This window comes from Carassius gibelio, chromosome A2, assembly GCF_023724105.1.
Source record: "Carassius gibelio isolate Cgi1373 ecotype wild population from Czech Republic chromosome A2, carGib1.2-hapl.c, whole genome shotgun sequence".
In the NCBI taxonomy this organism is placed as follows: domain Eukaryota; kingdom Metazoa; phylum Chordata; class Actinopteri; order Cypriniformes; family Cyprinidae; genus Carassius; species Carassius gibelio.
The window spans coordinates 16,877,931-16,899,849 of record NC_068372.1 but is presented as its reverse complement, the minus strand read 5'-3'; the positions used below and the strand labels follow the sequence as shown (position 1 = coordinate 16,899,849).

The following is a 21,919-nucleotide window of genomic DNA, read 5'->3' as shown; positions in this document are numbered from 1 at the left end:
CTGGTTGCATCATACTTGCTTTCTTGACAGTTGTGGTGACTAAAGTTCGCTTAATGTTCCACGGCTCATTTTAAAGTTATGGATTAATGCATTTTAAGGAATTGCAACTTTTTTTCTTCCTGTGTTGGATTGTGTTTGCTGACAAAACTTTGGCTTTGCATCAGAAGTTCTGCATGTCTGAATCCCAGTGTTTCCGCAGGTGATCTTCGTGCAAGTCAACCCTGGAGAGACCTTCACTATCAGAGCAGAGGATGGATCCCTGCAATGCATTCAAGGTATGCTGGGCTTCCTGTTTCATGCAGTTTAACTTGCAACAGGTTCCTCCGTCCTGCCGTCTCAGGAGGTCGTTTATAGAATTGGGTTGGTGCTGTTGTTCACTCTTATCTGGTTTCGTGGTGTGTTTCTAGTTAATTGGAACCATGACTGGTGTGATATTGGATTTGGAGCTGGTGTAAACTGATGAGAGGCTAGACGCAGGGCCACGACTGGCATGCCTCTGAGGAAATAAAAGGCAGAGTGTACAATGGCAGATTACAATGCCTCTTTGTCTCATTAACAGTCCCCTTTAACATTTAGTGTCTCTGTAGCTAATTAACGATGGACAAGATGGATTGTTTGCATTGGCTGCGGTTGAGTTCTCTGAACAGCTGCGCAGATAAGGACAGCTCTCAGAGGAGAACTTTAGTTTGAGAAGTTGCACAACGTTCTAGTGTGTTGCCTTCTAAAAATACAATTTTTAATAACAATTTTTGTTTATACAAGAGAGCTTAATGAATGATTCATTAGCTGGTCACAGTATTTCAGTTAGCCAGTGTTATCTAGTGCAGTGTTTTCCAAACTTTTTTGCCTTGTTATTATATGTACGCTACTGATTAAAAGTTTATTGTCAGGAAGATAAAAAAAAAAGTAATTAATACTTTTATCCAGCAAGAATGCATTAAATTGATCAAAATTGACAGTAAATTGACAGATTTGTACTTTTATAATGTTATATTTCAAATAAACGCTGTTCTTTTAAATTTCTATTCATCAAAAAATTCTGAAAAGCAACAGCTGTTCAACATCAATTTTTTTTTCTAACCAGCAAGTCAGCATATTAGTATGATTTCTGAAGGATCATGGGACTGAAGACTGGAGTAATAGCGATAGAAAACTGTATTCAAATAGAAAATATGTATTTTGAATTACATAAATGAAACAGAATTTTTATGTATAAATAGATGTAATATATATATATAATTTAATAGTATTACTGTTGCTGCTCACATCTGAATATTTGGGTTGAACTGATCTGGAACAGTGTTTTAAATACAACTTAACTACTGATTTCTAGCAGTGTGCTATTTTGGAAAGCCAAACAAAGTAGTTACGCTTTCACAAAGAAACACACCGCGTCTCCACAGCATGGTGATAGCAGCAGTAACAATACTACAGCAAGAATCAAAGTTACGCTTCCTTTCTTTGCATAAACATTTGGCCGGTGTTATGCAAATCTTACCACACAGTGACGTAGACATGTGGGGCCACGTTTAAATGAGGCATTTTAGGAGGGCGTGGACAAGTTTGAACTTTTATAAAGAATATTTCTTTGGGTTTAAGACTTTAGTCTTTGCGACTTTAGGGATCTTATCTATGCACTTATCATTGTAACACTCCAAAGAGAAAGGAAGACATGTAATTGCATCATAGGACTCCTTTAAGGTGACATAACAGAGATTTCCCTGCTCAAAAGTGATCTTCAGGTTGTGAAGGCATAGACGGGTGGAGAGCAGGCTGGATGGTCTGTGAAGGGCATGCTGTTGTGATAAGAGTCAGAAACAAAGCTCTGTAGGGTTTGGCAGCAACATGTGTTGACACAAGAATAGAACAACAGACCATAGCACTGGCCCTGCTTGTTGCCACAGTGTGCCTTTGTGTGTTCGTCAGCTTTAAGTCCTCACCTGTGATTCCCAATGGCACTTTTTTTCTGGCTTAAGTGCATTAACTTTCATCCATTGTAATCTCAGCCGGATTGAGTCATGCCAAGTGTGCTTGTAGCTTCGTTTTTGTCGAACCAGTTACTCCTAAAGGAAAATCATCAATGCTGTAATTAATGGCTGTACTTGGCTTTAACCTCTCTCTGTGTAAGGTTAGAATCAACAAGCCAGTACTTATGTCAAGCCTTTCAGGTTGTTCCATTGTGTTTGACAGAAGCACACAAGGACATCCGATGCTTAGTGAAAAGGATCAATTTATGGCATCACAGCATTGAAAAAAGCGAGGAAAAGCAACCCGGCGAAACAACGAGAACAAGGTGTGGCACATGGGGGAGAGGGGCATTTCAAACGCACGTGTTTACAGAAAAAGGTCACTGGGTTTAATTAGAAGTGTTGACTGAAGCACAGGCTCTGAAGTAGCTGCCTTTTACAGAGAGGCTTCTTTGTCATTATGCAAACCTCAGAGCAGAAGCCTGGATTTAGGATTTTATATAAAGTAACCGCTGTTTAGCCCGTGGACCGCTGGCAACACAGAACGCACAGAGACATTTCTTTTGGAGTCGATTTGGACATTTTGTTGGCATTTGGAGTCAAAAGGTTTAATTTAAAGGGATAGTTCACCCAAAAAGATAATTCTGTCATAATTTACTGACCTCATGTCGCTCCAAACCTGTATGGATTTCTTCCGCAAATTATAAAAGCAGATTTTGAGATTGTTTTTGTTAATATCGTTTAAGAAAACCACGAAACAACATTGCTTACTTTCACTGTACAGACAAAAGCACTTTTGTGTTCTAGTGAATGATATTATGGTGAATAAATGATGATGGAATATTATTTTGGTGAACTGTACTTTCAAATATAAAAGCTTGTTTCTCGGCCACTTGTTTTTTGACTCCAGACTTCTGGAATTCTTGAAGTAGGCTAGCGGAAAAGTGGACAGAAGAGGCTGTTGAGTAAGAACATTATAATTAAGGATTCTCTGCTCTTATTGGTCGCTTTCTGTCCTCCCTCATCATCATCATCTTTCATCGCAAGAATAGCACTTTTTCCTGTCTACCCACGTGGAGATCCCACTCACCTCTATTTTTGACACACTTAGCTGAATGTTGTGCAGTTATTTTTAGCATCTTAAGCCTCAACTTCTTGACCCAACTCAAATCTTAACCCTTTGCCTGCCAGGATCCATTGTCAGCATTGCAACAGCTAGTGTCTTTAAGATTTTTGGCTGAGTGGCAGGTCATTACAGTGCTCAGAGCCCTATGTTTACTGAAGTTCCAGCCCGCTCCTATCGCTGCTAATTAGAGTGGAAGAGTTGAACTGTAATCTCTGTCATGTTTAAGCAGTGTGACCTTTTTCTTTTTCCAGGGGACTGCTTAACAACCCTCTGCCACAGTCCGTTCTCGGCAGTAAGGCCACTCTGTGCTGCTTTCCCACACTTTTGCAAATGAAGGGAGGTCCTGCTGTTTGAGTTCAGCCTGTCCTGGGTTGCTCATTGTCTGTTTTGTGTTTCTGTATGTGTGTCCCGTTCTTTTTGTTGTTTTGTTTTGAGGTCAGGGCAATGTGTGAAGGCATTATCTCCAGCATTTCCCCACCAAGGAAGAGCACAGTTGTGATTTAACTTGCCTAGCTGAGAGATGTGGCGTTTATGAAGGGCAGGTAAAGGTTTACCTAAGGTCCTGACATGATCAGCCAGCCACTTTCATTTCTAATGCTTTTGGACAGACATGAACCATTTTCATTTGTTTTCCTTCTCTCTTCAGTATCTGCTGATAAGGCACCAACTGTTTTTGGTATTTAAGAGCAGTTTCTTCTGGTAATTTATGAAAATTAACATTTGCAACACATTTGTACTTCTTTCATTTGACTTATTGTCTAGTTGAACAGGATATTCAGTAAGAAAGAAATGTAGGTTGGTGCTTGATTTCTTTCCAATTGGACCAGATTGGCTGGCAAAAAGTAAGGGTTACATACCAGGATGAAGGTTAGTTACTTAAACAATGCCAACAGTAGATAACTTTTGTTTTTTGCTATTGGTTAACATTTTCTAGCCTGTGTGGCCTTAGGTGACGTCATCAGAAAAAGTTGAATAAGCCTGTAAGTCCTCTTGAATCTAGCTTGATGAAATGACATGAAAAGCCCCAGTTTCTGTGTCTGTACTGTGAGTATGTTTGTGTAATTAAGTGTGTTTTATTGTTTCTGCTCTGAGGAGCTATGGAGAATGGCTTCTCGGGTGTAATTGCAGCTTTTGCAGAGAGCACGTTATTCTCATCTGAACGCCGTGATTTCGTAATGACGCACGGCAAAAACGATGAACTCTGCAAGCTCTGAATCTGATTTTCTGCACAACACACACCAAAAAGATTTCATTTAAGCCTCGGAAAGCGTATTGAAATTAACCATGCTGAATGTATTTGTAAGGAGCCCATGGGAGTCAATATTGGCCAGAAAAAGAAAAACAAAAATGAGCAAGGAAGACATGTTGTATTCTCTGACCGAAAGAGGACAAAAGTGTTCTTGTCCTTGCCATCGTACTGTATCTACATCGACTGAAGGTCATTAGCTATCTTTAGAAAAGCCCCATGAATTGCTATTGTGGCATGAAGTGAGTGACTTTCTCAGCTTACCATACTCCCACAAAGCAGAGACAGAGGGGCAGATATTACAAGCCACAGGCTCTACAGACTAGGAATGGACTCAAGTACTGAGGTAATAGCAATGTGCTTGGTTGATTTACAGTGTCTGTCAAGTACTTGAGTAGAAATGAGCAAAATACACATCCCTGCTACATTTCGGCCTCGGCACATCTAAAGATTTACATCCCACCTGAGCAATCGCTTCTCCCACTTACTCCACTAACTGCAGTCATTTCATAACTGATTAATCATCTTTTGCATCAGGAGTCCATGTGCTTATTATTGCGTTGTGCTGAAACAAATCGGAGGGTGGCAGGCAGATACAATACTGAATCTGAACTGTAACCCTGAAGGCAGTGGTTTTTACGGTGGTGAAAGTGTGTTACAGTCCCTCCTTTAGGGTTTATTTATCTATGTGCATGAAGCAGCTGGTATCCTATTTATGTTTGGGAGCCTCGTTGCCTGAGAGACATGTCTAGCTTTAGATAATAGGTCAACTGGAGAAGACACTCAGGTGATGTGCAGTAGTATGTGTTAATGAAGTATAACTTTCCGAAGGAACCCAGAAGATGAGTCCAGTATTGCCTCAAAAGGAATTTTCCAGGTTTAATGCAAGATCTGTTGACGGGATTTGTGGCTTTATATTTCTATGCAAATATTTTCTTTTTAAACGTATTTTAATATTTATAAATATATGAATATTTAAAATATTAAATGTATTGATATTTAAAAAAATAATCCAATAATAATAGCACATCTAGAAAGAGCGACAAGTTGAACTCATGAAAGTGAAAGACCACTCCATTTAAAAGACCACCTCAATTTGAAGAACGTGATCTCAGATCTGATTTTCTTAAATCTGTTAAAGATCCAGAATAAACACTGACAGACTTTTGACACTTGTATTTGATATCTCCAGTTTCCAACAACAACAACAACAAAAAAGTCTGTGGGATTGTGTTGGGGCTTATGGAGAAGAGCAGATTCTCTGAGAAAGACAAAGAGTAGGTGAATTGAGACAATTCCTCCTGTCTACAGGCCAAAGCTCAAACGATAAGAACAGTTTGGGGTGAGAGGGTTCATTAGGACAAGGCCCAGTGACCGTGGCCAGAGAGGCACGGCTGAGACGGTTTGCCCTGCTTGTTCCAGATGTGCCTTACAGACTTTGGCAGAAGATTAAAGCTCTGCCGCCCATTCCTCAGCCACACCCTCTCAGAGCTGAGCGAGAAGAAGGGAAAGAGTGTGAACACATCAGCTCTGCATACCAGACGCTCTTTAGATCTTTGCAGTTTCAGCACAGTGTTACTTAAAAATGTTCCTTGCAGATCATTCCAGTATCATAACCAAATATTAGAGCACAGGAGTCCAAAACCAAACCCTACATGGTAGTTAGATTTCATCAGGAAAGTATGTGCACTCCAGTGAGGTTTCAGCTGTGTGACTTGGTGTGGCACCAGGGTAGTTTGGTGTGAAGTGGATCAGAATGCAAAGAGGACGGATCTGGAAGTGAGTGTGTAAAGATCTTGGGTATAATCAATCAGTGTTGGGTATAATTTTATTTACTTTATATATAATGTAAAAAAAATACAAAAATACTAATCAGAACAACTGTTTTGAACATTGATAATGACAAGAAATGTTTCTTAAAGGATCATGTGACACTGAAGATTGGAGTGATAGCTACTGAGTTAGCTTTGCCATCACTGGAACAATTTAAAATGTAATAAAAATGGGAAACACTTATTTTAAATTGTAATAATATTCCACATTATTACTCTTTTTGATCAAATCAATTACAGAGTGCAAATGCAGATGCCGACCCCACAATTAATTCAATGCAAATATTCAGATCAGCATTACATGAAATATTAGAGTAAGTAACTAAGTTAAAGTTATATTGTATTTTATATCTGATTAACTGCTGTTACTGTTTTCTCATCAACAGTATGCTTTTAGTTGAAATTGTTTAATTTTGCTCTGTATGTCTCATTTGTCAGTGGATGCTTGTGTTTTTTCTTCAACTTGCGGCCACTTGATCACTTGTGCAAACTCTTGTATTTTTTTTATATGACTTACCACCCTCATTGAATTTGATGTTTAGTTAGCACTCTCTAACACAGTGAAGTGTCGTCCAGGTTTCCAAGGAAGGCTTAGTCAGGATTAGTCCGATTTGGAACATGTTTTCGGACCTCAGATGACTGGAGGAGAGGCATCTTTTTTTACTCCTTTTCTCCTCATCTCCAGATCTTCACATCTGCCTGAAAGGTTTTAGGAGGCCAGATGTGGCTCTTCCAAGAATAATTGCTAAAGTTCCTTAGAAATCAGGTTTTTTCTTTTTGTGGAACTGGGTTGGCCGTTCTGAAATCTCAGACTGAACTGAACTCCTCGAGTCTGTCAGCAATTCTGTCCAGCAGCTACATGCCCCACCTTTTCATCAACTCTCTCTCTTCTCCTCGGCTTCCCCTTGGCCAGACACTTGTGTCCTGTCTTTTGTTTTTAATCTCTCCTTGCGCCTTTCTGCATTCTCGCCATCTCACTGGGAGTCTAGTCCTCCTTCTACAGTAATATTCCTTTGCTCACTCATCTCTCTCTCTCTCTCTCTCTCTCTGTAGGCAGTCTGCTCCAGACAGCTTGAGTGCGACCTGGCAGCAGTTTTGTTTGCTGCTGACGTGGCTCTGCTATATCAGGGCTGCTGAAATCCCTCTCTCTCTCTCTCTCTCTGTCTACCTTCCTCCATCTCCTTTACCTCCTGCTTCAGTAGCTAGCAGTCTCTCACAAAAAAGTCCCACAGGCCTTTAATACTGAACAGTCGGGTTGTTTTCATTTGGATCTGGGTCATTCCTCCGTGATGGCGTATGGAACCGAGTTGAATATGGTTGGTGTGGTGTGTTGCTGTGCCATGTCTGCCCTGCTGTGCTCCAGCTGAGGAGTCTGTGGTCTGTGCCGGAGCCAACGATGAACACAGCTCTCGAAAACATTCCGCTGATGCAAACTCTTCTGTGTGGAGACAGAATGTAGCCGTTTAAAAGCATAGTTCACCCCAAAATGAGAATTCTACTGTAATCCAGTCATGTTTCCTTAGAAATTGAATTATTTAGAAGAAACTCAATATTGCATGACTCTTCTTTTAGGGGTGCATAGTGTGTTGGCGGGATAGCAATTATTGGCCAATATTGCAGTTCTTCTTAAATGTAACTGTTTCAGTGAATATTAGATATATATTCGTAATCACTCAATCTTTAAAAACACTGTGAAATGTAATCTTAACCAAATCTTCCTTTTCATACTGTATGTGCATTTATGCTGTAAAGCCTAAATTCACTTGAAGAATCTGAATCAACTGGTCTTACTTTTATACATGCATACATACATTTTTAATAACAATTAACAATTTATTTATTATAAATGTTTAAATTTAATATTGGCCATTTAGCAGCTATTAGCCTCAACACGAAAATTATTATTATCAGATTTGTACATAAAATGTGCATTCATTGTAATATCTAAACCAATTGTTTCTAGTTTATTTTTAATCGTTTATTGTTTTTAAATTTATTGTTAATATTGTCTCTTTATCAGTTATCAGCCACAACATGAAAATAATTATTAACGGCATATACCATCATTTTAATACTGTTTGGCTTACAGGAGAAGTGTACAGAGACCGTTCTGGGAAAAAAAAAATAATAATAAAAAACATATGTTTCAGCAATTCCGAGAGGTGATGTTTGTGGTGCAGAAAAGTTTTGGCTCAAAAGTTATTCTGAACCTCAGAGTGCCCAACATTGCTCTGCTGGTGCATTCACATTCACAATATGTTGTGCTGAACAAGATTTAAGCAAAATCCCTCCTTGTGGAAATGGTAAAAGAGGACGAAAGCTCAGCGGGAGCTTTTCCTCTAGGTCTTGTAGGACTTCCTCTTGTAGGTCTTCAGCTAAAGGTACTTTTGTATATTTTGTTAGTGGGCCATTGTTATCTCCGTGTATCTTCCTTATGTGGGGGCAATTCATAATAGTACAAGAACAACAGACCAGCGGAAAGATGTTTACACACTTCACACTGTCCCAGTCTATCTGTGATCATCTGAACCTTTCTGTTTTCCATTGAAATGTCTTTTATGCATGTTATTTTAACACATACCTTATGCTAGTGTCAAAATGCAGTTGCATTTAATGAGTCCAAAAACACATAAAACAAAAAACATAAAAACGAGGATGCCCGAGGTGTAGCACACACTGCGCACATATACAACCTCCCCTCTGAGTTCTACTGAAAGCCACAGGCTCCAGCTTAACGGTTCCTCTCATGTTAATGGAAACCATTAACTTGGTTGCTGGAGTCAGTAATATCCTCATAACCACTCTGTCTCTCTCTCTCTCTCTCTCTCTCTCTCTCTCTCTCTGTGTGTGTGTGTGTTTGTACATGTCTTACATAAAGGAATGGCAGTTTTTAGTCTCACAAAGATAAGTATACTGAAATATTAAATGAGTAGCGGTAGGCATCAGATATCTGCTGTTTTTTTTTTGTTTTGTTTTTTGCTGTGTAAAATAGGTTTTAAACCTTTGTGAGCTGCAGCCTGCTGTCAGCTGTACTTTTTAGCATAGCATGCTAACTGAATGCATAAAGAAATTGACTGACTGTTTTGAGACGTTCTACATGAGCTCATAATGGGATGTAAATGAGAGGACAGCTCTCGCAATTGACTCAAGTTTTCAGCTGATTCCAGAGTCCGACATTAGGTTCAATAATAATGTAATATGGTCACTATTCTCCTCTAGGCAGCAAGCTGTGCTTTGCGTTTGTTTCTTTTACCTGGTTCTTCTGGCTGAAGATGTCAGATTAGGTAGAAGAATGTGAGGTCTGGGTCTCATAGCACCGTGAGGGACTGTGAATTTCAGCTATGGGAAGCATGAGCTTATCCTCACTCTTTTCATTCACGCATTCTTTCCCTTGTCCTTTTAGAGAAAGTTCAGCTAGACTTTGAGCCTAATGAGACCAGACTGAGGATAGATATACTGCACAAACGTTTGGTCTTGAGCCTTCAGTGTTATGAACTGCAGTTTGCCAGCATGATGATCTGTTATATATTTGCTTGATGATATGTTGAGGATATGTTTATTTATGTTTGTGCATGATTATTTTAATTTATTTTTATTATTATTACTAGTATAAATACAATTAGGTTTAATATTATTTATTGTTAATTAATATTAATATTAATTATTATTGTTATTTATATTAGTAATAAATATTATTTATTATTATTATTATTAATTATTGATTTATTTTTGTCCACCACAGTAAACCACTAGTTGGTTGTTTTGCACATTCTTATTTTGAGACTAATTTAGCTTCCCCAATCACAAGCTTGTCAATCAAGCATCTTTTATACATCATCAAGATGAAAGAGGAAAGTCAGTGTTTACTGAATGTCCTTGAGGAGAAACATCTGTTGGGTTTGAACCGCATACAGAGCAGTGCAAGAATCTGCTCTTTCAATTTATCACTCTCTCCTTTCTTTTCTTCACACACACACACACACACGCACACACACACACGCACACACACTCTCTCTCTCTCTCTCTCTCTCTCTCTCTCTCTCTCTCTCTCTCTCTTATGTACAGTATATACTCCACCCTTTTCTTCTGTTTTCTCAAAGAAGCTTGAATACATTTTTTAGGTGCTCGAGAATGGCTGGATGGAGCTCCTGACCTGATTCTTGCTGTTTGCTCACAAATGTCTGGGATCGTAGTGCTGTGGTGGGGATTTGAATGATGTATGAGACTGAATGAGATGAATGTGCTCTAGGGAACCGATCTGGATGCATGACTCTCTGAGATTTGAATGATAAGGAGCTTGTGTGAGTTTCCACAACAGCCCTTCGTCAGACGTGCATCCCTGGGGCTGAACCGCCTTACATGTGGTGAGAATAGGGTGAAGGAGGGATGATAAAAGAAACAATAGCTTCAGAGCACATGGTGTGCATTTACTCCAGCAAGAAAGCAGCATTCTGATGCAAGGGGTTCAGTTTTCATAAACACTGCAATCTCTCAGCTGAGTTGAAGATATCTATCCATAACAATGTTACAATAGACGGTATCTTCAGTTTAAGATTCTATAGTGATATTTCTATAAAAGTTCCTGTGGAGAGGTGTGGTGTATTAGATGTTCTGCTGTTGGAAGCTCCAATGGCAGTCAGCTTGTGAGCATATAAGTGCTTTATTAGGGAATAAATTAAAGAAGTAATTGCAGAAAATGCTGTTCTTTTGAACTTTGTTCATCAAAAAATCCTGAAAATTCAGCATTGCCTTCACAGGAATAATAACATATTAAATATATATTAAAATAGAAAATATTTATTATAAATATATTAAATTTGGTGTTTTGCTTCATTTTTTTGTGAGGATTGAATCGAGAATTGAATGCAAGCTGTATTCAAATCCACAACTATCACAATAGCAACACTGATCAACTTATCTGGAGCAAATGTGCTAATCGTTAGGCCACATGTATGAAAATTTGAGGTACAATGCACTGAAAGCAGAAATCCACTGGTCTGCGGCCATTCTGGCCTTACTTCAGCATTAGACAGAGAGTTTTCTGGCTGCAACGGCACATGAGCTTGTTTTCAATATTGGCTACATTTTTAAGGCCAGTTCTCAAGGCCAAAATTGACAAGAACCTTCCTGGACAATGTAGTTCTGTGTTGTTTACAGGATATTGGAGGAGGAACAGTATCCAGGGGAACTAATGAGGAGAAGTGTGAGAGCGGACTATTTTCAGAGAGCTTATCTGAAGGGCAGAGCAGGATAGAGTTTATTCTCAACCCCTGCATTCCTCTCACATGATTTCAGGCCACATCCCCTTCCTCTTAACACCCGGCCTTACTGAACACACTTACAGGAGACACCGAGAGGATGCAGCTTGTGCGTGTGTGATATTTACACGTCATCGCTGGCTCCAGGTGTGGAACTGGGGCGATGAATGTGTAAAGAGTGAGATGGCTATGGTAAACACAGCTGTTGAAACACAGCGCTAACTGCCCTTCCCGAAGTCCAATTATCGCCATTCTGATGTGGACCTTTATAAGATAATCTTACAGTGCTTCCCTTGACCCATTTGCACACACACTAGGATTGGGAATCGATGATTCCAGTTCCTTGGCGATTCCTTTGACGCTTCTTTTATTGGTTATTTGGGAGAGAATAGACAATGATTTGAAAGTAATTCCGATAGCATTTATGGATCTTTAGCACAAGTGGTGTCGTTAATCAAGATTACAGCTTGAGGTGACACTCAGTCCCACCTGGGCTTCATCTGCAACCAGCAATATATCAAATGTACGTGATCACAATACATCCTTTAGCTTGATGCTAATTTTACAGGCATTACACTTTCTCTTTTCGTCCATTGCAGTAGCAATTTCACAAGGTTGACTGTATTTGTAAAGTTCGATATCAAATATTTCTCTATTTTTCATAATGTTGTGGTGATTTCACATGTAACTTAGCTTTTGTTGTTATTTGTTAGCTCGGGTTTGATTAGCTGGTTAAACGGCCACATTCCTAGAACAAATACGTTTGGCTAGCATGTCTATTAATGCCGTTCAACACTAGTGGAAAAGAATGTTGAAGACGTTGAAGGTGCTTAAGAATTTTACAGCCTTTCAGGGTCTAAATTGCCTTAAATAGCATTAGGAATAGAAGGTCATTGAGTTTGCCACACTGTAGTGTGTGGTGTTAATGGAGAGCAGAACAGCTTGCAGACTGCCAGTGGAGTAGTACAGTGCTGGCCAGTGGAGCTGGCTGCTTGCTCTAGTCATCTGTAGACCATCTGACCCACACAAACTCACACCTGTGGGGCAGGTAATGTTTACAGATGTGCAGATGAGGGTGAGGTCATGTTCTCGTGAGTCGCTTCTCTTTGAAGCACATTAGAGATGCCAAACACACACTCTTATGCGTGCTGTACGCTCCTCCCTCTCATCACCCCAGTCCTCCTCCTCCTCCTCCTCGGAGTTATGAGCTTATAAAAACATTACACTTGCTAAAATTACTCCCAAAGGAGGCTTTGAAAGATATTTTTAAACAAGTGCTCCCTCTTCAACTTTGACGTGTGTTCTGCTCTGAACTTGACTTGTAAAAACACACTTTGGCTTTTAAAGTGGAGCTGCGGTGATCTGATCAGATGATGACCCAGTACAGGTGTTGAGTCACCATGGCGTGCTCCAGTACAGGCTCAACAGTTTGGATTTATTTTGGCCTGCCAACATATTACTCATGGCTCCATCACAAAACAGTGTTATTTATTTATTTATCATACATGAATTTAACGAAAAACTCTTTGTAATCCTTTTCATTTGTAATATTAGCTAATAATAACAACACTAGCTATGTTTCCACCGAAAAATGCAAATTTAACTTATGCACAAAACTTAAATATCGCATAAAACATTTGCGAATAAAGCACCGTTTCTATCCAAAAAGTCAAAGAGAAGAAAAACGTCACTTCCTGATAAACTGGCACTAAATATGTCTAAGAAAACTAGGAGAAGCCACTAAATATAATCATTTTTATATGTAATACATTACTTGCGCTTTAAAGAATAAATGTGGTCATTGCTTTTAGAGGTGGATGCCTGCTGTTTGGGAACACAGTCATGTACTGTACAGAAATACTTTGATGACAGACTTTTCTCAGGCATTTCAGAACGAGATCGGTCCTCTGGTCAGTCAAGTTTTGCCGTGTCATAGTGCAAGTAACGTGACTTTTTCAATGCGCATTGTGGAATTTATTCGGTAAATGTGTCTCCATCATAGTTTATGCACATTTTTTCTTATCGGATAAAAAGTTTATCCTACTCAGTTGTGCGCGTAAGTTTTTTAGTGGCATTTTTAGAATTAATGCTTATCTTTGCGTTTTCATCCAGTGTCTTTTTTTATGCGGTAATCCAAAATGCACATAAAAATAGGTGGATGAAAACATAGCTACTGTCACATTAAATATCATTTTATTTTTAAGGAATGTTTTTATTCCACAGGAAATTATTATAATTTACAATATTAAAAATGCATATTTATTTAAGATTTGCTAAAATTCACTTTTCACAGTGTTATTCAATAATTAGTGTTCTCAAAGCAAAGGTAATCTAAATGTAAAAATGAGTGGAAAAAATATTTATATTTTCAATTAAATGTTACGTTTTTCCAAGTTTTTTTTATTTATTTTTTTACTAAAAATACTAAAACTAGGTTTTGAATTTGGAAAAAATAGTCATTCTGGCTCACAAACAAGTTTATTTTAAAACTAACTCACAAACTAGATTATTTAAATCAAATAAAAAAAAAACATTTAGCAAGGTACAGTAAATGCTCTTAATATTAGGTTTTCACAGGTTTACAACAGCTTACTACAGGACTTCCCAATGTTTAAACAGACTGCTTTTTCCTTTCCACCTCCCTTTGATTGTAGGATAGATGAAAGACTGCATTGAGGAAGGAAGGAAGGAAAGAGGTAGGGAAAGAGGGAAAAACATTTATTTGAACTCAACTTATCAAAAAATAGACAATGGTGATGGTTGACACAAACAGTTGAAGAACAGTTCATTGGCTCAAAACAGACACACACACACACACACACATATTGAGGAGAGTTTAAATTGTCTCTACTGTAGTGTTAATTTTGTCACCTATTTTTAATTTAGTCTTAGTCTTGTGCCAAATGTCCTTGTTAGTTTTGTCATATTTAGTCATTCACATATGTTTTTTTGTTAGTCAAGTTTTAGTCAACTAAAAGTCTTTTAATTTTAGTCTAGTTTTAGTCAGAAAATGTTAGTACTTTTTTTAAAATAACACATTATTACTGAGATTATTACAGATAAACATTTCAGTAAAAAAAAAAAGTGTTTCACATATCTCAGACATTGGCTAAATGGCATAATTACCTGACAAAATAAACTTGTTGAATGATTTTTGTTGAATGTTAAACGTGTCTGGTTTTCAATTTCTGATTTAGAAAACACATCCACAAATGATTAACCTGATCAAATTAGTTTACTTTATTGATACTGCTTTTAATCATAATGCAAAGACCAGTCACCTGGATATAAGCTGTCATGTACAATACATTTTTTTTTTTTTTGAGCAGCGTGTGGATGAATTCTTTCTACCCACTCATTATTTTATTTCTTGATAACAGACTGCAGCTAACTATAACACACAAATATCGAGCCTCTTCCTTCGACCTAGAATGTCGTCATCGCTTGTCACTCGTGTTCGCTTTGGGTGTTGTGTATTCAGCAGTTTCGCGTAAAAAAAGGTAGTTGACCGACATATTTCGTCTCGTCTGACGAAATGAATACTACTCTACTGGTGGGCACGATGTGGCAGCCGTCCTCCCTGTCTCATAGTGTGTTGGTAAAACAGAGACATTTTATGCTGGAAACCTTCCTCAGGTTGGCCTATATTGAAGTGGATCGGTTTCTGTCTGCCATGTTTAGGTCTGTTAGACTCAGGAATTTGTTGTCTGCCTGAGAGATGTGGTGTGAAGCTGTTTTCTTTGTTTCCTTTGACCCATGAAGAGTTGTGTGTAAGACTTTGTGGTATCGTGAGCTAACTTTATTAACTGTTGCTTAATAATCTGCTCACCCTGTCCTGATCTTGTTTTCTGGTATGTTAAATATTTGCCGCAGTGAATGAGGGTTTGAAGGTGCTGCCAATATTTTACAGGAAGTCAGCTCACAGATAAAGGTGAAAGCGAGGTTTTGTGTATTGCAATGAGGTGCGAGATGCTAATCGTCGGAGGCTGTTTACACACACTGTCTGTTCTTCTTCCTTAATTCTTGTGTGTGTTTTGTCTCTCCCTTTCTTTCTCTTTCTATGTCAATTGAACAAATGTGTTTGGTTTTGTTTTGCTTTTGTGTTTTTTTTTTTTGTTTGCTTTCTAGTTGCAGTTGTTTTGTGTTCAGACAATGAATGAAATAGTGAAGTTGAGAACAGTGGTTGATTCCTGATGGTGTGGAGTTCAAATATAGATTTCCCTGTGACAGATGCATTACTGCCCTCAACCAGTAACATCTGCATTTGATCTCTCTTTAACAGAGTTCTCTCTTCACCAGTGCTTTCTCTTTCCCTCTTTCATTTCTCTCAGAGTATCCGAATCAGCAAAGCATTCTTGACATGACTGTAAAGGATGGCTATATTAACAAAAAGCGTTCAGGTGCTTACAAAGTCCAGGTGTTGTGCATAAAGGAAATAAAGCACCATAAATAGAATAACACTGCATGTTGACAAAGTATTTAAAATCACAGTGGGGACATGGAACTGTAATATTCTTACAAAGTGGTAAGGAAGAAAGGAGAATGTCAGTAATAGCATTTTGAGAAGGGAAATGTCAACCCCCATTATTTTGTTTGGAAAATTGTAGGAAAGTGAAATTGGGCATCGAAACAGTTTAGTACTAATTAAAAACTGCCATTAGAAGAAAAAGACTATATTGTTCTAATCTGAAATAGAACTTCTTATATTAGTCTAGCTAGATGCAGGGTTGATTTGAAAACAAATAAATAAAGATCTGCATCCCTGCTGTGTGCACGTGTACACTCGCACAATTACTTCTAGTTCTAGGCCAACTCTCTCTTTCTTTTCTGTAAGGAAACCTTTTTTTTGGATGACACTATAGCCAATAACAACAACGCATTTCAATCATAACAACTCTCGGAACATTTTAGCATGGTGATGAATATTACAATGTTAATGCGTTTGGTTTTGGCGGAACAGATCTGTTGCACTGCTGCTGAATTGCTGCTGCTGTTGGTTATTGCTGTAGTTGTAGATTATTGCTGCTGCTGCAAACAAGTACAGGAACTTGCTACTGCCAATCCATATGGCGATACGGTGCCATGAGTATTTAAGATATGCTGCTGCACAAATAGCATATAAAATAACCCCTTAGCAGATCTATACAGGTGGAGCTGGGGAAGGTGGAGGGTTTCGGAGAGCTCTGAAAGTGAATACTAGCCAGCCATTTAAATGCAAAGCAGTAAGCTCATTGGCTGCATATCTGAAATCTGCTTATGTCAAGTCGTTTAACTCTCTGAATATCATCAGTTAAGATGACACCCCGTCAGCCAGCGCCAACTAGAGTTTCATGACTGAGCTATATATTTAAACAAAGAAAGAAGAAGAAGAATTATTAGGTATGTAAACTCTAAATGATGAAAGGCAAAGTCCTCAATAAGTAGATGAAGAGAATTATGAGAGAAACTGAGAGAAACTCTTTCCATCTTTTTGTCACTTGATGATAGAGGCCTAGAGTTGGTTTCTTAAAGGGTCTGCCAAATGGAAGGAGAGAGAAGAGTATTACGTTTGTTTACACCTGGAATTATGATCCATCTCTGGTAATGTGATCACAAATGCTCACTCGAGACGTGTTGTTTACATCTGGTATTAATGTGTGTCTCAAATGTGTCTTTGGTGACATATTTTTTCACTCTTCACATGTCAGTGTGTTACTGCATGTTGCACCCCATTTAACCTGTATTTAATGTTGACCATTTGTGACTGGATTAATACCAGGTGTAAAAAGGTTCTCAGCTGGTCTCCAGCACACTCTTCACATCTGAGATCCTGAGCCTTGTTCATGTGCTGTTTTTGACAATGGGTGAGTTAATCCAGGTGTTTGTGGAGGCATCATATGAAACATTTGTGTGTGTGTGTGTGCGTGGTTCAGCCTAAGCAATAAACCCCAGAACGCAGACTGGCCTCACTTTCACTTTGAAACAGGAAGTCGTCTGCTGTCAGCCCTATTTTTCATTTCCATGGGCCTGTTTACACACTTCCAGCTGTGACACCTCTCTATGAGAAAGAAATGTGTGTGTGTGTGTGTGTGTGTGCGGGGCCGCTGGGAACAATGAGTCACCAGGATCAGGGTTAATAGAATGCAACAAAATGCCTTGCCATAATTAAAACCAATCATGCTACACTTAACTCTCCTTGTCTATCTTCCCAAAGGTGTGTGTTTGTGTTCATCTGTTCACATACATCAGAGAAATGTCATATTCTGTCTGGGGCCAGTAAGGATTTTTTTTTTTTTTTAAGTAATTAATGCAAGGACGCGTTCAATTGATAAAAAAGCTAGAAACAGGATTCCTAATTCCAAAACATGCAGTTTTTTATGCTTTCTATTCACCAAAGAATCCTAAAAATAATTATCATGGCATCCACAAAAACATTAAGCAGCACAAGTGTTTTCTTATATTTTTGATCTGTGCTAGATTTAAATCCTGCAGGAAAGAAAAAATGTGATCTCGAATGTTTCGCATGAACAGCAATATGCTACTTTTTAAAACATAGTGGCTAGTCAGCCAAATAATGACCAGCTTGGACCTGCTAGAATCCAGCTGCCATATTTCAAAAACACGGATGCCAATTTAAACAGGATTTTCTAGCAGGGTTGCATTTCTATTTTTCTCTCAAGAAATTGTAGGAGGAGCATCTGAAGCAGTGATACTTCAATAAAACTGAGACCTCCATTTAGTCTCCAGATGTGTTGGGTTCCTTCATAGCCCAGATACTGAATACACACACCTCACACACTCATCTTGCTGATTTTCTTTTAGTTGCTGCTTGTTTTGTATGTCTTCCTCTTTCCACTCTCCACCCTTCAACATGGAGAGCATGAAACAAAGGCAGGTCTGCCAGCATAGGAGACGTGACGTTAGCCCTGGCTCTCTGGAACTCCTCTGGACTCAGAAATAGGTCAGGTTAGTAAAAATGGTCCCTAACAAGGGAGGGTCTGCTCTCACTTCTCCATACTTTTTGTCCAGTGGCCCTAAAAAAATCCTCTAAGTGTACACATTCCTGTATGGAAATGGAGGTGGTGACTATGGAGGTACCACTAGATCGCTTGCTAAGCATTGTTATTTTGTTCTTGGAAAGTGTCTGTTAAGAGGCCCACAACTTTCCTCTCGGAAGTTTATATATTGTTTACTGTGGCCATAAAGACCATTTCCCTCTGATAACGACAGTATTCACATAGTCAATGTTTATTGTTTATCCAGCACCCCACCCCCATCAAGTGAGAAAATAAATCTTGACTTAGCATTGTTTTCCGCTCCAGTCCTTTCATTACTCCCAGGGGAAGTGATCATTGCTCAGATGACTTCATGGAGTTCTCCCTTTCATTGAAGTGTACAAGTTTGCTATAGATGTTTCCCCAAAGTTCCTTAGTAATAAAAATAGATATTACTATTGCAGACTGAGTGGGAATGGATGACATGTTATTGTTGCATTATGCACTTTGCACTGTAATGTTTTCTCATTGGTTAAGGAGATATGAGGTAATCTGACAGTGTTGCATTCAACCCTCCAACAACACCATCTGTCATCGTGTCGCTGGTTTGTCTCTGGTCTGCCTGTTCATGTGTTTTGGAGAAGGCCTGGCTTTGGAGAGTGATTTGCAGGGAGGATGGGATCCTGCTTTCAAAGCTAGCTTGCTATCTCTAGCCTCTCTGAAATCTACCCTGGTCAAAATAGTAAATCAGAAATGTAACGGTTGGTTTCCTATAGTGTGTGGAGTACTGCATTGTAAAAAAAAAAAAAAACAGCACACCACACACTAACTGATTTCATTCACAAACTACTGAGTCCCATTCGAACAGGGGAAACTTGGTGGATGACGGGCAAGATATAATAGTGTTCGGACTCCTTTTAACAGAAAATTTGATGTTCATCCGAGCAGATTCAGTCACTCTTAACACACCCCACACTACAGGAAAATCTGATAAGATAATCTCTTGAACCATCAAGATAACCTGCACTTTAACTTGTTAGAAGAGGGTAATTCTTTTAGAACTCTTGTAAATTCGTAATTTAATGTAAGGTATTCGTTGTAGTATATATGTGTAGGTATTGAGTAGGGTGATCTACATTATTTTCAGAATAAGGCATCAACATGCACTTTTTAAGTACTAATAAACATCCAATATGCTAGTAATATGCATGCTAATAAGCAGCTAGCTAATTGTGAGTAGTTTTCCATAATCTACAGTTTTACCTAAAAATTTAATCGAATGAGATCATTGTTTCCTACAGCGAGAATATAGAGCAAATATTTGAGCTTAACTTGATCTTGGAATAATTTTTATGTGAAATGTTTAAGAAACCTCTGGCTTTTGATTGCACACTTTGGTATGTTAATATGTTGACATATCTGAACACATTGCATGATTTTAATATCTCATCTAAAAAAATGTGTAAGAATTCTCGGTAACACTTCAGTATAGGGTCCAATTCACACTAATAAGTAGTTGCTTATTAGCATGTCTATTATTAACATATCGGCTTTTTTATTAGTGCTTATAAAGTACATATAATGCATGACATCTATAATCCTACCCAATACCCTAAACTTAACAACTACCTTATAAACTATTAATAAGCAGCAAATAAGGAGTTAATTGAGGCAAAAGTCATAGTTAATGGTTAGTTAATAGCGAGAATTGGACCCTAAAATAAAGTGTGACCGAATTCTAATTTATGATTTAATTAAAAAAACTTTTTACCTCCTATATTTGCTTTTCATCTACCATCATTGCTGTCTAAAATAAATACAAATATTAAAAAGTTCTGTTTGTTTATTTAACCTCCTTTCATAAGGAAGTCTCTGTTTACTCATTTTACCATCATTAATGCCTAGAAACAATTTTGATATTAAAGAAAAAAAGGTTATTTATCTACTCCCTCAACACCCCCACCCCTTTAAGTCTTTATTTAATAATAATTTTTATTTATAATTAATTAGTTTATTACCATAATTTCTGCAAACAACCGAGAAAATATAATTTGTGTGTGTATATATATATATATATATATATATATATATATATATATATATATATATATATATATATATATATATATATATATATATATATATATATATATATCATGGTTATGCAACTGCATTCTGTTCTTTTGTCTTTTAACAGACAACAGGTCTGTTTCTAGATACATATCCATCCTGTTGCATGGGTTTCTCAGCACTGTGAAACTGCTGTCTTTCTATTACAAAACACCTCCATCCACCTCACTAACTTATCAGACTCAGGCAGAACAAGATAAGAGCAGGAACTGTTGCTAAGTAACTGTGGTTATGATAAAAAAGACAACGTTTAGCAGCAACGACTCCTGACACACTGAAAAGCTTCTTTCACGGACTTTCACATCCGTTTAGTCTGCTGGAGAAGAGATGACCAAAAAAAAAAAAAAAAAACACAAACCAAACAAACAAACACTGTTGATTTGCTCGGGATTATCTGTTACAAGTTTGAAGGAAGATGTCTTTATTGCTGTACATAATAAAATGACCTCACTTATATCAAAATTTTGTAAAATAATAATTGCCCATTGGTTCTTTAATAGCTCTGGAGGTAATTTCATTTAATTTCATTATTTTATTTTAATTAGGCACCAGATGGATGATTGTGAATTGTTTGGATACAGGCTAATGCGATCATGAACAGCCAGGCCAGGCAGAACAGAAAGGCTATGAGCAAATGTCCCAGAGGTCTGAGCGCAGGACCAGAACAGGATGACTGGGAGTTAGATCAGTGGAAAAGGAAGGTGAGGGTGAGCTTTAGGAGTGTCTGGCACTGGGACAGATGCAGAACCACAGAGCCACAGTATAGCACATCTTCTGAATAGTGACTGACCTAAAGTCATAAACTCCACTAAAGCCTGCATGGTTTATGATTGAGGCCTTATGTGATGGCTTGAACATAATGAGAGAGAACACAGTGATGCAGAACTCCGCTCAGAGCCCGTCTGTTTTCATCTTGAGTTTCAAATGTTTCTCAGCTCTTTCTCTTAAAACCTCTTGCTGAAGAAATTTGCTCAGTTGTTACTTAAGAAAAAATATTTTGTAATCATGTGTCTTCTCTTGGAGTGTAAGAAGAGATCTTGATAATTATTCAAGCTTGCCAAGATACCGAAGTCTGCAATTAAAAGTCTGAGCTTTCATGAACTCAAACATTTCATATCAAATTATTCTAAGGCTGAATTTTTATTTTGCTCTATGTCCAAAGTTTCATGTCTACTTTATTTCTCCTCAAGTATTGTAGAAGAAGAGTACTTACAGTATATTTAACATAACTGAGAACTAAGGAGTAAGTGATATTATTGTGTTTTGCTGTATCCAGTTCTATACTATTTTGTCTAATTGATTTAGTTATTAAAAATGTAAATCAGTCATTTAAAATGCTGCAAGTAAATTTAGGCATCCAAGATTATAATATACAGTGTGAAAAAT

At 37.9% G+C, this 21,919-nt stretch overlaps 1 protein-coding gene across 2 annotated transcripts in view; it reads left to right on the top strand.

The window, feature by feature from the left end:
• LOC128028986 (fibronectin type III domain-containing protein 3B) overlaps positions 1-21,919 on the top strand; it is a 124,510-nt gene that overhangs the window by 37,304 nt on the left and 65,287 nt on the right. For both annotated transcript variants that reach the window (XM_052616414.1, XM_052616422.1), the window contains exon 3: positions 200-275. In XM_052616414.1, coding sequence (XP_052472374.1) covers positions 200-275 — 76 coding nt within the window. The remainder of the gene's footprint in view (positions 1-199; positions 276-21,919) is intronic.